Here is a 16666-nt window from a genome sequence, read left to right as displayed (position 1 = left end):
CAAACCAGCATTTTATAAGCAGCATAAAGCTTCCCCTAACTCAATGACAACTAGTAATTAAACTCTGAATTGCTAATGGGTAATAGTGAAGATTGGTACAACATAGTGAACCCGTCTGTTATGCAGCAGAACCAAAGGAACTTAACTTTGCATCTAACCACAGCTAACCTGACTTAGGAATTGTTGATCCTGATGCTGAGCTCCCTGAAACTGGTCTATTTTGAGCATAAACCTTAAAGAAAGACCTTCGTGCTTGATCTTCAGCACCATGGTCGTAGATTCATATTTAGGTCAATTCAAAGCATACTGTAAAATGGAAGTATGAGGGAGAATGGAATTGTGCCCTGGAATTGTGCTCTTTCACCATTAAATTTGATCCTGCATCCATTTGGATTTTGTGATTATTTTCACTTGCTTCAGGCTATGTCTGGTGCCTCAACGACAATAGATTAATGATAAAAAAAGGCTTCAGATTTTTAAGATCAACTGTTCTTGAGAATAAAATGTTGCTGCCTAAGTAACATCAGGTCTAGCCTTAAAAATGGAATGCATTACCAGGGAAGGCCACCGAAGCAAAAGGCATAAGTGAATTCAAGGAACAATTCTGGAGAGAGAAGGTATTGAGGTATTGAGGGACATGATAAGAAAGCAGTTCATGGGATTAAGCGATGTAAAAGCCGTGTCAGGTCTATTTGAGCCTAAGAAATTTGGGTCTAGAAATTCAAGTGCACCCATTTTTGAGCATGGGGGCATGCAAAGGTCAATTCCTCTTCTAGAAAGCAAGGACCACGACACCATGATTTTGGGTCTTGTGTCTCATTTTCATGGAGCTGGCAAACTGTAGAGAATAACAGGTTGCTCAATGTCAATCAAATCACTCTTGTCTTCTCAGCGGGTTTCAGTTAAGTGAGGAAGAGGTTGACCAGGAAAGGAGGCTGTCATCAACTCAGGTGGCCAGAGAACTGCGATTGAGAGGAAGAAAATCACTCATGATCAGATGGGATGAACAATAAAAATGTTGGCCCATGTCCCGTGAAAGGGAGGAAAATAAAGAACTTGGTGGTAACTGGGGGTGGGGGTGTTTGTGGAAATAAATGTTCATGATGGTCATTAAAATCCATTTGGGGGTCAGAAATGGAGTTAGTGTCAGCAGGAGAAAATCTCTGTCCATTGGAAGATGCAGGAGGGTCAACACTGTGTTCTGAAAGTGGGGTCATAAAATGCATAAGGGGAACAGCGAGCACCAATCAACTGAGCTTTTAAAAAAATGTCTTTTGGCCTTTTAACTCATAATGAGCATGCATTTCTGCCTGTCATATTGCAGAGTTAGAAAATAATTTATTGCCCAAAAAGCAGGTACTGCCTATTTGAGTTTTTACATCACCATGTTCTACATTTTGGCACAGTGTAAAGGGCACCAGCAGCAGGAATCTTTTCACAAATATAAAGCGTCTCTCTAACTGATCTAAATATATTTTCCCTGCAATATGCCCATGTTTAATGTAGTTTGGAAAACGCACTTTAATCTAAGCATCATCTTCTCAGCATCTCTTCGTGGCTTGCTAAATAGTATAAGGCTGTCAGGCTGTCCAGAAGTGATAATTTTCATTAGAAGAGAAACAGTAATGAGCAAACAGCAAAGTCTAAAGCGTAAAGTAATCCAACTTTCAACTAGCTCTTAGCTATTCACATTTCTCTAGTATTAATCCAACAATAACACAGTCTTGCTTACCTGTAGTCTTTAACTAGTTGGGGTCGTGGCCCATTGAGGGTAGCCTCAGTAGGTTGCGTCAGGTGGGGCTGCTGTGCTCTAGTCAGTGAGGTTTGCCTAACGTTTGTAGCAGGCAGTCTGTATGCCCGATCCTGTGCTTGGGTTACAGCTGATAAGAGCTCTTTGTTATCGGGTACTACATAGGGAATGGAAACTGCCGACTGTTGAGCTGGATGGTTGGGACTAGCAGGATATGAAAGCTCCCCCACATCAGATGCATAGGACCTGTAAAGAAAAATATAAGAAAAATGTGATTTATCATGAGAATTGTTGCAGAATGAAATAACGGGCTAGAAGTTGGGTTGCTCTGGTTTTTGAGAACAGGGCTCCCTCCTCACAATTTGCCTGCACTAAATCAGGTCGACGTGAGAACCATGTCACTTTCCTACAGCCAATTCATCTGCACGACTGTAGCTTTGGCTCGAGTTGCTTCTGCACTACTGTTTCTCCTCCAAGCTGCCCATGGCCTTTGCGCATTGCAGAATGGACCAACAGTGTTATTTGTCAATCACATGAATCCTCCAGCCCATTCACACTGAAGGCAGACTGTAGCATAAAGACAGAGTTCCAGATTGATAGATGTAGCATTGCAGGTTATAGTGATTCAGGTGGGCAGGAACAGAGACCCCATGGCTCCACAGGGGTCCAGGACACCCTGAAACACCATACGCAGAATGAAGTTGAAATTGGTAACCAGTGAGTTAACTCCCAGTCTCGCTCTGAGGACCTGGAAGCAGTGCCATACAAACTAATGACCTCTTGCATCAACACATTTTCACATGATATCTCAAAGGCAATTAAAAATGGGCAATAAATGCTAATTAGCCAGCAATGGCCACAACCTGTGAATGAACCAAACTACTACACTACACCAGCAACCTTGCACCCTGCATCATACCCCATTCACACACCCGGCAGCACTCCCTGGAACTCAAAACTACTGCCTAACAATCAGATACTCCAGCTCACACACCTGCTAATGCTGCCAGTCTCATCTCCACATGCCTTCAGCTCTTCTGCTCTAGCAGACTCATCATCCAAACTTAGTGCTGCACCATCACTAACATTCTGTTCCCTCTCTTGCAGGACATGAAAGGAACAGTGTCGAGTTGAAGGGACAAGGATGTCTGCATCTCCAGAGTGCTTACAGAGGGCATGGCTGCCCACTCATGGGGCTGGTAATGACAGGACCCTTGATATCATTCAGAACATTTTTGCATCCTTTCACAATCCCAGCTCAGCCCCATCAAGCTATCAGGCATGATGAGCATGAAGTTCATGATGTGAACACAGATCTCTTACATCCCACCCCAAACCTCTTCCTTCACATCAACCTTTGCCTTCCAAATTTATGCTTTCCGAAACCTGAAAATTGCTGCCTGCCCAAACTTGGTAACCCCAGACAGCGGAAGAGACAGTAACAGCACAGCACTGATGAAGAGACCCTGTCACTGTTCCTGGCATTCACTGTCACCATCTCAGACACTGGCATTTCACAAACATTAAAGTCTGACAAAGGGTTGGGACCAGCACATGGTGATTTATCTGAGCAAAGGCAAGAGAGGTTCAGTTGCCAGCTTACTGAAGGACAAAATGAGAGATGAGTATTGCTCCAAAGGACATGGGTGGGGACCTTGATGGGACAGCATACAGGAGAACACTGATGGATGTGGAACACAGATGCCATGTGCATTGGCTGACTTGCACCAGCTTCAATATGGCACAGAGTTTGATACAGAGCATGCCCTCTTCATTGTCTCTATTCTAACTCCCTGTCACGCTGCATATCAGAGGAAGTGCCCCTTGTATGTTGCTGCCTTTGTGTGGACAGGGCACCAACTTCACTGCACTTCCCTTCAACCACAACCCTCCACTCCACCCCACCCCACCCTGAAAATGCACCAACACCTCTGCCAATCGAAGAATTTACCAAAATACCTCCTGTAATAATCCAAAGTACTCACAGACTCTTCACAATAGAACATGTTCCAAAGACAATGACTCTCTAATTTTGGTGCTGGATCATTTGCTAGTGCAGGGCGTATTTTGCAACTTAACACTTCCTGTTTGCAAAGTGATAGAAGAATACATCGCCGACATATTCATTCTCCAAATCAGAAATCCTAGCATCATATCAGGACTGCATGAAATCAGCACAGCAACCATTCACAGCCTCTCAGTGCACACAAAGGACACAGTCTCCTATGCACATACGCAGAATGGCAACAAACCAACACCTGGATCATACAGAACATGACCACCTTAACAATGCTAAAAGCTGCGCTATGTGAAGCAATCCCTCACCCAATTTTTTTTCAATGACCTACGTAACTGCTAGCAGGTGCTCACTGTCAGTATGGGATTAGGAAATATCTTGCAGTTGCCCTCAACAATAATTTTCAGAAGTCTGCTCAAGTTATAGTTTTATTCTTCCAAATTTTATTTACAACTCTTGCTAGCGTAATGTTCATCACTTCAGAATATTGTATCCCTAAAAGGAAAGTACATCGACTTGCTTGATCCTCTAAATTTATATCTATTGGCTGATTATTACTTAATCTTGATTTTATTTCCTTAGATTTCGTCTTCAATCCACATAGGCTGTTGTAAGCACCTATCTGTCCACTGCTTTCTCTAGTTTCCTCTCATTTTCAGCTATGGGTACTATATCTGCATGCTTCAAGTTATTAAACTCTCTAATTCTGACTTCCAACATTTCTTTAAGTCTTTTTTAGGAATGTCCATCTAGAATAAGTCAAGGAAGAAAATATATCAGTCGGATGAAACCAGTTTTCACACCTATCACTTTACCTCAAGCACAATTCTATTTCTGATAATTGCTACCAGCATGATACTGCCAAGTGGTGTTAGTGCTACAAAGTTATAATCAGCATGTAGCCCATTCTTTGGTATCGATGCAAACATTTTTTCCAACGAATACCTAGCAGGTATTGGTGAACTCATCATTTCATTTCTTCTAAATGCTATCAGTTTGCCAGTGACATTGTGGATCAGACATACCTCCTCAACATCAAGCAACGGTAGCATGGTGGTACAGTGGTTAGCAATGCTGCCTCACAGCACTAGGTTCAATTCCCGGCTTGGGTCACTGTCTTTGTGGAGTTTGTACAGTCTCCCTGTATCTGCGTGCATTTCCTCTGGATGCTCTGGTTTCCTTCCACATTCCAAAGATGTGCGGGTTGGGTGGATTGGCCATGCTAAATTGCCCCTTAGTGTCAGAGGGACTAACTAAGGTAAATGCATGGGGTTATGGGGATAGGACCTGGGTGGGAGTGCTTGGTGCAGACTTGATGGGCCAAATGATCTCCTTCTGCACAGTAGCATTCTATGATTCTAACTGACAATTAAGAGAAACTGTAATAATTTCCATGACATCATGTACCACAATTTCAAATCTTTTTTGATAAGCCACATAAAACACCATCCGTTAAAGTTGTGGGAATTTAGGATAAATCTGGGAAAGAATAAGAGCCTGGCTGATGAGTAGAAAATATCAAGTTCTCAGTTGGGGAGAGTGGTGAGGGTTGAATGGGTGCCAGACCACTATCCGGGGATCTCTACTATTTCTGATTTATATAACTTCAAAAACCAAAATGACCAAACTTGCTGATGACACCAAACTAGGAGCAAATTTGGCACAAGGATTTCCTTGGCTTTCTAGGTGAAAAACTATAATACACTGAAGTTTACATACACATGTTTACAAACATATCTCTGCAGTTGATACCACCCACTGTATAGAATTCATTATCCTGGCACATCAGGGAGTTCATTTTCTGCAATGTTTAAGCTGGAATATTGAGGGAGTAAAGAGAAGATTGACCAGGCTGATTCCTGGGATGGAAGGTCTGTCATATGGAGGACAGATTAAGTCAGTTGGGATTATATTTCTTGAAGTATAGAAGAATGAGAGGGGATCTCATAGAAACTTATAAAATTCTAACAGGGTCAAACAGCGTAGATTCAGAAAGAATGTTCCCGATAGTGGGGGAGTCCAGGACTAGAGGTCATAGTTTGAAGATAAGGGGTAAATCTTTTAGAAATGAGGTTAGAAGAAATTTCTTCATCCAGGGGGTGGTGAACGTGCAGAATTCACCACCACACAATGTATTTGAGGCCAAAACATTGTCTGATTTCAAGTAGATATAGCTCTAGGGGCTAAAGGGATCAAGGGATATGGGTGATCGGGGCATCAGGACATTGAATTCGATGATCAGCCATGATCAAAATGAATGGTAGAGCAGGCTTGAAGGGGTCAAGTGGCTTATTTGCGCTTCTAGTTTCTATGCTTCTATGGAATGTGGTACCTGGTATCTGGTGACACCGATCCTTCAGAAGATGCTGCATGGTAGGGTGATGGAGAAAACCTGTGATCAGCTCTAAACTCTTTGTCACGTCCCATCATATCCCACTCTGGTCGTCGAGTTCGAGCTTTACGAACCTTCTTCACTTCGCGAGTGGCATCTTCCACCAGTTTCTGTTCCTATGAGACAAGAACATTTGGATGTACACATGAGACATTAAGCTCAGACTATGTTACAGAGCTCAGTCTCAGTACTGTTTAAGTTTGATTTATTAGTGTCTCAAGTAGGCTGACATTAACACTGCAATGAAGGTACTGTGAAAATCCCCCAGTCGCCACACTCCGGTGCCTGTTTTGGTACACTGAAGAAAAATTTGGAATGGCCAATGCATCTAACCAGCACGTCTTTCAGATTATGGAAGGAGACAGGTGCATCCAGAGGGAATCCACGTGCACAGACAGTGACAGGAACCGGAGCCGGGTCCTTAGCACTGTGAGGCAGCAGTGCTAATCACTGTGCCACCATGTCAGACCTACTGGTTACCAGGTAAGCATCTCACCTCGACATGCTGGATTTGAATGAAGAGCAGGGAGGGAGTGGGAAGGAAATAGGCACCAACATTCCTAATCTAAAGTGGCTTTCCTCCGAGTATTCTAGTTTCCTCCCACAACCCAATGATATGCAGGTTAGGTTGAGTGGCTATGGTAAATTGATCCTAGTGTCGGGGGATTAGCAAGGTAAATATGTGGGATTACAGGAATAGGGCCTGGGTGGGACTGTGGTCAGTGCGGACTCAATGGGCCGAATGCCCTCCTTCTGCACTATGATTCTATGAAAACTTAGCCAAGTGAGGATGCATGAGATGTATCTAAATTTATTGGGAAGTTGGGTGCTGCTGTAGGTTCTTGGCAACTTCCATTTGCGTGGGAACATTGTGTTTGGAATAAAAACGTGATTTATTCAAAAATGAATGTATGTTATATGGTGCATTATATGCTGTAGGTATACTTTCATAGCGTGCGTGCAGTACTCCAGTTATTCAGCAGGTGGCAGACAAAAACACAGCAGCCTTCATATTTCAAATACAACTGTAAAATGTCTAAAATACCAAAGCCCAAGACCTCTAATTTAACAGAATTATAGTACTAATAATAAAATTGCTGTTCCAAAAAAAATTAAGGAATTTTTACATCATCATTTGGCATATCTAGCTTTCTCTGCAAAGTGCATAAACATTGTTGACTATTCCCCATACACAAGAAAACTGTCTAGTCATTTGCAATAATTGACTTTCCCACAGAGTAAGGTATGATCACCAGCCTTACAGTTCCTGATTTCTGACTAATAGTGTCAAATTATCAGCTCTGAGCACATGTCAGCAGCTTGGCAAATGCGGCACCGACAACTCTCTGCATCTGCTCAGATCACAGCTTTCTCCACGCTGAGTATCCCACAGCAACCCGAGCAGACCCTCCAGTAATTGAATATGCAGTTCAGAGTTGCAGCTGTTCTACCCCATTCAGTCTCTTCTGCTGATAAATGTACTTACTTTGCTGCCTGGATAAGCAAGTCAATTTCACATCAGAGTGAATCAGACAGAACTTAGAACCAAACACGTGGAACAAAAACCTTCAGGGAAGAATATTATTTTTGAAAAGTAAATCTTCCTAAGAGTTCTCAAGCTCAATCTGTGCTGAGTAAGCTGGTTTTAACCAGGTTGTGACTGTAGCACCCTCACAACCGGCCTATATGGTGGGGAATCTTACCAAAGAATGGCAGACTGTTGTTTCTGGAAAAAAAGACGGGTGTGCTTCTCTGGAGAGAAACATATTGGTTTTCTCTCTAGATGTTACCGCAATCTACCAAAAAAAACAAAGAGATGTGTTACACGCCATCATGCACGTGGCAGGGGGGTGGGGGGGCCTCAGCTCGCTGGCAAAGCCCACCTGATCAGAACATGAATAAACCCAAACCCCGCCAGCCCACAAAATTTTTTTCTTCATTTGGACAAAACTTAAAAAATTTAATTTTAATTTCTCTGAAATTTTGCCCACTTAAATCTGTTTAGAAAAATCAATTCAACTGAGAATTAGATAATTATCTGAAAAAGTGAAAAAAAAATCGCAGTCATATGGGGCACATGATGTGGAGTTGCCGACGTTGGACTGGGGTAGGCACAGTTAAGTCCAACAGATTTATTTGGTAGCATGAGCTTTCGGAACACTGCCCCTTCATCAGGTAAGTGTCCTGATGTGACCATATCAGGCACAGGCAAGTAAGTGGAACTAGGTGAGTCGTTCTTGGAGAGAGTTAGCATAGATTCAAAAGGCCAAATGGCCTCCATTTGTGCTGTAACCATTCTACAATTCTATGGTAAGAACTAATTTAGAAATGTGGAGATCATAATGTCCTCAACATAAGCAAATTTTTCAAAACAATTTTAAAAATCTAACATTAAAAACTTTCTGTAATATTATTTTCACTAAAACCTCTTCCAATAAATGATACTAAAAGGGATCAAAGAACAATTGTGACTAGCCAGAAAGCAGCTGGTACTAGACTCAAGAAAGTTGGAAGAAGTGGAATCCACTGAAGGAGATCAGCCCCAGTAAATAATACAAGGGAGCAGGTTACTAAAAGAGCTGTGGCCCACATGCACTGACCACATGGTGGCTCAGGGGATTTTGTCATGCAATGCTCATCATGAGTCTCCATAAATTGGACTTCAGGTTCAGTGTAATGAGACCTCCAAAAGTGATTGCAAAATACAGCATGGAATTTACTAGGAATTTAGGATATTCAGGGGCAACATGGTTACTTGTGGGAGGTGGGGTTTGGTGAGGGTGTAAAATGGGAATCTAAAGTTGGTAAAGTCAAGGGAAAGGATTCTGCAGTCCTGTTAGATACTCTGCAGGAATCCTAATATCCCACTGAATCAGGAATCCCGTGAAGGCAATTGGGATTCACCCAGCATGCCCCGCCGTGCCCCACTGCCCTCGATCTGGTTAAACCCAAAAATTATGCAAAGCTCCTAAATGTAATACAATTAATGGACTGGATGGCCCATACAGTGACCTCCCGCCATGCATCTGTCTCCACAGCAGGAAATATCTGGATGGGTTTTCGCGCTGGTAATGACCAACATGGATTTGGCAAGGTGGACCCCAAGGGGAGGGTCATAGGTAAGTCCACTGGCCATCTGCCCCTCTATCACGGCCAGGCTGAAGAGGATCACAGAATCCTACTGTGAAGAACAAGGCCATTCAGCCTATCAAGACTGCATTGATCACAAACCCACCCAGGCCCTAACAACATAATCCCATGCATTTATCCTAGCTGGTCCCCCGACACTAAGGGGCAATTTAGCGTGACCAATCCACCTAACGTGCACATCTTTGGAGTATGGGAGATAATCGGAGTACCTGCAGGAAACCCACACAAACACGGGGAGAATGTGCAAACTCCACACAGACAGTGACCGAGCCAGGAATTGAACCCAGGTCCCTGGTGCTGTGAGGCAACAATGCCAAGCAATGTGCCACTGTGCCACCTTGGTGAAAATATCCCCCCCAAGTGTCCTGTGGGTTGGGTGGGCTTAGTCTAGGGGAAAGGGCTTGATCTTAGTACTGTCTCCCGGGATTGGGACCCCATGATTGGACTGCCCCTTCCAGTCCTGGCAGACCTGATGATCACCCCTAGTATGGTGATTTCAGACAGCTTTAACATCATCATTTCTGTCAGTCATCTGTGAATCCTTTGAATGGTCTGGTCACATTAATCGTCATGCCCCTGGTCATCTCTGAGGCTTTTGAGTTTCAACAGCACTCCATTCTGAATCAGGAATTTCCCTTTCTCTCTCAGAAGCTGCAAGTGTGAGCAGACCCCGCTGAAGCCCTCTGACAGACAGGAGATGTCACTTTCACTGGGGGAGGTAGGGGGCAGGGTGGTCTGTTTCTCCATAGTTGTTCACTTTTCCCCGTTAAAAAACTTAGATCTCATTACATTTCACAGTGCAGTCCTTTGTAATAGGTTTTGACTGACAGCTTAATGGTTTTCTACTCAGCCTGCAGTCAGCTGTGTTTATTTATCTTTCCCATCATGGTTGACTACATCTTAAGTACCCCACTACCCCCCCCCCACCCCGCCCTGACCCCACATTGTTTGTAACCATAATGCTTATAAACATTCTGAGTCTGATGACAGCTGTGGTTTCTTCAAAGGGGTTATTTACTTTTACTTCCTCTTCTGCAGACCACTTATTCCCTTTGAAGAAACCCAAGACCCTGGGTGGACCCACCCTCTACAGCCTGGCAGTGCTGGATGGCAAACGGTCACTGAACCTACCTCCTTGACTGCCTTGGGTTCCAAGGCGCCAGGCCAGGATGTCAGTGACAGGGTGCTAGGGATAGTGCACCATTGTCACTGTCAAGATGCAGGGCCTGAAAGGGAGCATATCAGGTTACCCTCACGCCTGTATGATGTGGGGGGTGCTGAGATGCTATTTGAGGGGTGGGGTAGGAGTCTCCTCTTTGCTGAGGTGTTGGAGGTGCTGCCCTGGTCAACAGGGATGGACATCATTTTGGGGGAGGAGAAACCTGATTCTGACCGCAGAGTTCCAATCTATGTAAAGCCAAGGTGGCTGGCATGTTTCATGGGATACATAAATTGGGTGAATCCCAACTGACAGATGCAGCCAGTGCCACTGGGAAACCTTCCTGTTTTCCTACTAGTCCAAAATGGGAGAATTCCACCCAAGTTTATTATTAAGTTTGTGATTATTTAATGACTTTAAAAATGTTACATGTGTTCTTGTTCAAAAATAACATTTACATTAATTTAGTGCCTTTCATTAATCGCATTAATTTTACACCAGACATCCCTGAGCACCTTCCAGCCAATGATGTACGTCTTAAATGTGTTCACATTAGTTATGTAAAGTGATGGAAGCCAATTTTCACACAGCAAGCTCTGGCAAATAATAATGTAACAACCAGATAGCCTGTTTTTGGTGATGCGGGGAGGAGGGGGTGGCGATAGCTGAGTGGTATTATCACTAGATAATGCATTCAGAAACTAATATTCTGGGGATCAGTTTCGAATCCTGCCATGGCAGATGGCGGAACTTGAATTCAAAAAAATTTAAAATACCTAAAATTAAGAATCTACTGATAAGCATGAAACCATTGTTGATTGTCGAAAAACCCATCTGATTCACTAATATCCTTTAGGAAGGAAATCTGCCGTCCTTATCTGGTCTGGCCTACATGTGACTTCAGAGCTAAGAAATATGGTTGACTCTCAACTGCCCTCAGGAAATAAATGCTGGCCAACCAACAACGCGCTGTCCCTCCAATAAATGAATAAATGATTTAAGGATAAATATTGGCTTGGACAGCAGAGTTAACTCCCTGCTCTTCTTCAAAATAGTGCCGTTAGATCGTTTACATCTGAGCAAGCAGTTTAATGCTGACCTGAAAGCCAGCTCCTCCAACAGTGCAACATTCCCTCAATCAGAACTGCAAGGAGTATCAGCATAGATTTGTGAGATCAGGTCTCTAGAATGGAACATGAACCGACAATCTTCAGACTTGGAGGTGAGAGTGCCCCAACCTAGCTGTAGCTGACACCTGTTAGTGATATACTAGCATCAGTAAGCAATGATGATGAGACTGTCAGAACATTTTGCTAGAATTAAAATTTTGTGCAATAAAATTAGAGTGTCAAAAAGTAAAGACTCTGGGCGGAATCTCACTTCTGTTTATCCTGGCAGGATTTTCCCATCCCTTCACAGTGAATGGAGATTTGACTGGTTGCCAAATTCTCCAACTTCACAGCTGCAGAAACATGGCGTGAACGGCAGGTATGATCGCACCCTAACTATTTGGAAGAACAGGGATCTATTCAAAAAGAAAATGACTGATGCAATACAGGCTTAATGTACCCAAAAGAAAATATATAAAGAGCAAATGATAATGGCCTTTCATTCCTTTTGTCTCTATTGAGAAATACTACTCTCTATAAGTGTTATGTCTCAGTATATAAATATTAGGAATGGGCAGTCATCATTATCATTTTGTAAAAAGCACCATGCTGTGTAAAATTCTGATTCATCCTCATGTCCCTCTGTGCTTTTTTCTATTTAAAGCACATCTCATATTTCTCAATCTATTCCCATTTGCTCCGTTAATTGCACATACTCCTGTTATGGTTCACTGCACAACTTCTGACTGCATCTGTCAGCTGTAATGAAAATTAACCAGTGGCAGAAGAAGATAATGCCCAAACTGTGAAACCTATTAAAAGAAATTCAATTCAATGCCTCAGGAGACCCTTCCACTGTACATAAGCTCAGGAACATGCAGACATTTCCTTTCAAAGGAACACTGCTACTTCCAAAAGGGCTTGCAAGGCAGCTTCATAAACAGTACCTAGCTTAATAATCTTCCCAAAGATGTAATGACATCATTTGGGTGGGATTCTGCAGGCCCTTCCACCAGTGGGTCCTGCTAAAGTCGATAGAAACTCAAATGTGTCATCTCACCAGTCTTGGGGGAGCTTGTCACGGCAGAGTGGGACAATTCTGGCCATTGTCTAATTGAATAGCATTTGTCTATTACCATTTGTTTTACTGAGTTAATCCCTCCTTCCCATTGATAACTCCTCCTATTCCAGTAGCCTCAATTATCTTGCCCAAGACTTATTCTTAAGTTTGAACTGAAAGAATAATTTTAACATTCTCCCATGATTAGGACAGAAGCAGGTGAGGAGTTAAAGTGAAACAGATCCATCTCCTACTCCTTTTCCACTAACCTGCAATGTTAATGCTGCTGGTTTGGTGGCGAGTTGAAGCCAGACTGATGGGAAGTCGTCTATGAGTCCCCTAACAGTAGCTAGATTGCGGGACAAAGAACAATTCAAGGGATAATGAGGACATGTAAAATAGGCAGTATTTTAATCATGAGTGACTTTAATCTTCATGTTGATTGGGAAAATCAAATCATCAGAGGTAGCCATGAGGAAGAATTCATGAAGTATATTCAGGACCGCTTCCAAGAAAAATATGTTGTGAATCCAGCCAGAGATCAGGCTATTTTGGATCTGATAATCTGCAGAGTAAATGAACCCCAGAAAACAGTAACCATGAGAGAATTTAGCATTCAGTTTGGGAGAAATGTGAGTCAGAAACAACAGTGCTCAATTTAAGTAAGGGTAATTATCAAGGAATGAGGGCAGAGTTGGCTGGAGTGGACTGTGAAAGAAGTTTAGCAGAAAAGACAATTCATAAGTTCACAAGATAGAGGAGCAGAATTCGGCCATTCAGCCCATCGAGTCCACTCTGCCATTCGATCATGGCTGATATGCTCCTCATCCCCATTTTCCTGCCTTCTTCCCATAACCCTTCAACCCATTACCAATTAAAAATCTAACTCTTCCTTAAGTTTATTCATTTTCCCAGCATCCATCATATTTTGGGGTAACAATTCCACAGATTCACAAACCTTCGGGAGAAACAGTTTCTCCTCAACTCTGTTTTAAATTTGACACCCCTTATCCTAAGACTACGACCACTCGTCCTAGAATGCCCTGCAAGAGAGCATCCACTCCATCTTTTATCATCTTGTATATCTCAATTTGATCCCCCCTCATTTTACTAAATTCCAGAGAATTTGATCAGCAGTGGCAGACTTTTATGAAAATAGTTCATTACTCATCACAAAAATATATCCCAGTGAGAAAGAAGAATTTTAGGAAGGGGGTAAATCAACTATGATTAAGCAAGGAAATCAAGGAAAATATTAAGTTAAGAAAAGAAACAGTGTGGTAAAGCTTAGTGGTTAGACAGAGGATTGGAAATGTTTTTAATAACCGAGAATAGATGACCATAAAATAAAGAGGGAGAAGATAAACTATTAGAGTAAACTATCAATCAATATAAAAACAGACTAAATATATAAATAGGAAGAAAAAGGCCAAAGTAAAGGATTCCCTTAGGGAATGAGACTGGGACAATAATAATGAGGGACCAGGAAATGGCAGAGAAGTTAAACAAATACTGACCGATTGGCAATTCTAGAGGTGGGACTTCTCTACCCGAGGGCAAAATCCTGAAACAAATTATATTTGGGTCCAAAGTTGAATGGCTACATTTTGAATTTTCTGTGCAGGGAATCCAATTTAACACAATGGACGAATTACATTATCTGGTGTAAATTTATTAATGTGTTTATTCCAATTACAGAATTTGGATAACAGAAACTCCACCTTTTTGAATCTAGTGTGAGCTTCTTTTAATGAACTTGTTTGTGCCTTGAAGTTTTGTCTGTTGTAAGCAGTCACTTGATTTATCCCTCAGGACACAGTTAATAAGAACTGGGACCTGCTGTAGTTTCCTGGCAAGAAGAGATCTTGGTAATTAAAGCCACATATCATCTTAAAACAACAACTAATACTTTATTTGATCCTGATTTTTAAGTTACAAGTTGCCTTTTCTCATGCTTCTAATTTAAGTGTTGGAGCATGGGTCATCAGCTCAGGGAAGAGCTTCACTATCATTCGATTTGATTTGGTTCATTATTGTCACATGTATTGGTGTACTGTGAAAAGTATTGTTTCTTGCACGCTATACAGAAAAAGCATACAGTTCATAGAGTACATGGGAGTGAAGGAAAGGAGAATGTGCAAAATACAGTGAACAAGAATAAAAAATAGAACTAAAGGCTATGCTAGGAACAGCTCACAAGAAGTCACCACACTCTGGTGCCATCCTGAATTCAGGATCGCCAGAACCCCGCAGCATCCATTCGGGTCTCTTGTCCACTTTAGGTGTCCCAACCGGGACAGCCCCAGTTCCCAAAGGATTCAGAGGATCTGCCACCTGCCCAGACGTCCTATGGCTTCTTCCAACACCACCTGTATTGCCCCCAGATCAGCTCATCTCTGACTGATTGATCAGCAACTATGTACGCGCTGTGGCTCGCTCAGGACTATTCTGCTGGCCTCTCAGGCAGGAAGAATTTGTGCTGTGCCCATTGAATTTTAATGACATACATGCCAGTGACCTCTGCAGTGCACAGAGCGTGGGAGATTCTTCTCTGAATTCCCACAGAAAAAAAAAGTGTGAATTACTCCAGGAAGGAAAATGGTGAATTGCTATTCTAAACATGCTGCTGAGCTGGAGGGAGGGTAATAACGTTGGTGGTCCCATACAGCGAAACTAGTAAGGATCATTGGATTGGAGAGGAAATCTTCCTGGAGGATTTGCTTGGCCAGTTGGTGCTGCCTTTTGTGCCCTCACCTCCGTTATTGAGGCATGAAACTTCTGGCCTACTGCAGCGAGAGCACCTCCATTGAGGTGACAGCATTCATAGAAGTGGGGAGCGGGGGTAATCTGCCGGTGTAAAATACCATCATCATCTTAAAACTGCCTGTCATGGAGGCCTACCAGCCAATCTGGTTTCCTGCTGCCTCCTGGGAAAGTTCCCAGATGGCAGAAATCTGATGGGAAGCCATCCCAACACACCACCCATCTATTTTCCTGGCCCCCTTCACCAGTCCCTGCACCGCCATTCCCATGTCCAAAATCCAACCTGAAGCATCAACAGTTGATCCCGAGTTCCTCAATTTTGAATACCCAATTAAAAAAACTGGTTGCAATGAGTATCCATAGAATCCGTAGAGGGCCCATTGTGTTTGCATAGACTCTCTGGCAGAGTAACTCATCCAGGTCCTCTTCCCTGCCCTATCCCCATAACCCCACACATTAATGGCTAATTAACCTACATATCTTTGGACATTAAATGGCAACTTGGCATGGCCAGTCCACCTAAACTGCACATCTTTGGACTCTATGAGGAAACTGGAACACCTGGAGGAAACCAATGCAATCACAGTGAGATCATGCAAATGCATAGTCACCCAAAGCGGGAATTGAACCCAGGCCCCTGGCGTTGTGTGCCACCATGCCTCCCCGTGCTAGCTGCCTTTTGTAAGTAGTATGTTTACTGTCAAACTCCACAGATTTAGTTTGGAATTCAAGGTTTTGTCTATTATACGTGATTGCCCACGATATCTGATTCTGATCTGGAGTGAGTGAACAGGGCTGTATATGAGATATTAAACATGCAGAACAAAATCTCTTTCTAATACCTTCTGTCTTCGTTTTTCCTTCCTTTTATCTTCTGTGGCCTGCAGCATCTTTTCCTTCCATAAATTGAAGAAGTAGGAGGAATCTGTGTAAAATTTCAAACCATCTTTTCTGTCATCCCTGCAACAGAAATTGCAAAAAAAAGCCAAGTGGAAAATCCTTCTACAAAGCAGAATGACAATGCACCAAGTAATACATTTCCCCTGACATTTGTTCACCCAGCCCTTCACGGAGCATGAACTTGTTCAGAATATAAAATATCACGCGAGAATATGCTAAAGAAAACAAATTATTACATTGCAGATCTTCTCACATGATGGCAATTACCCTTCAAATCAAAAGTCAGCACAAGTAACCTTGCACTTCCTGCCAGGTTATTAATCTTTCTACCTCTGTTCATTGGCAGAAACCGACAACTTCATTCCT

At 42.7% G+C, this 16666-nt stretch overlaps 1 protein-coding gene across 1 annotated transcript in view; it reads right to left on the bottom strand.

Annotated features, from left to right (window-relative positions):
* LOC145342646 (actin-binding protein WASF3-like) overlaps positions 1 to 16666 on the bottom strand; it is a 69460-nt gene that overhangs the window by 4048 nt on the left and 48746 nt on the right. The window contains exons 7-9 of the mRNA XM_080188192.1: positions 16243 to 16360; positions 6100 to 6275; positions 1733 to 1996 (exon numbers count right to left, since the gene is read on the bottom strand). Of these exons, the coding sequence (XP_080044318.1) occupies positions 1733 to 1996; positions 6100 to 6275; positions 16243 to 16360 (558 nt within the window). The remainder of the gene's footprint in view (positions 1 to 1732; positions 1997 to 6099; positions 6276 to 16242; positions 16361 to 16666) is intronic.

This window comes from Carcharhinus amblyrhynchos, chromosome 4 (genome assembly GCF_965287045.1).
Source record: "Carcharhinus amblyrhynchos chromosome 4, sCarAmb.v2.hapA, whole genome shotgun sequence".
In the NCBI taxonomy this organism is placed as follows: domain Eukaryota; kingdom Metazoa; phylum Chordata; class Chondrichthyes; order Carcharhiniformes; family Carcharhinidae; genus Carcharhinus; species Carcharhinus amblyrhynchos.
This window is presented reverse-complemented; position numbering and strand designations above follow the sequence as displayed.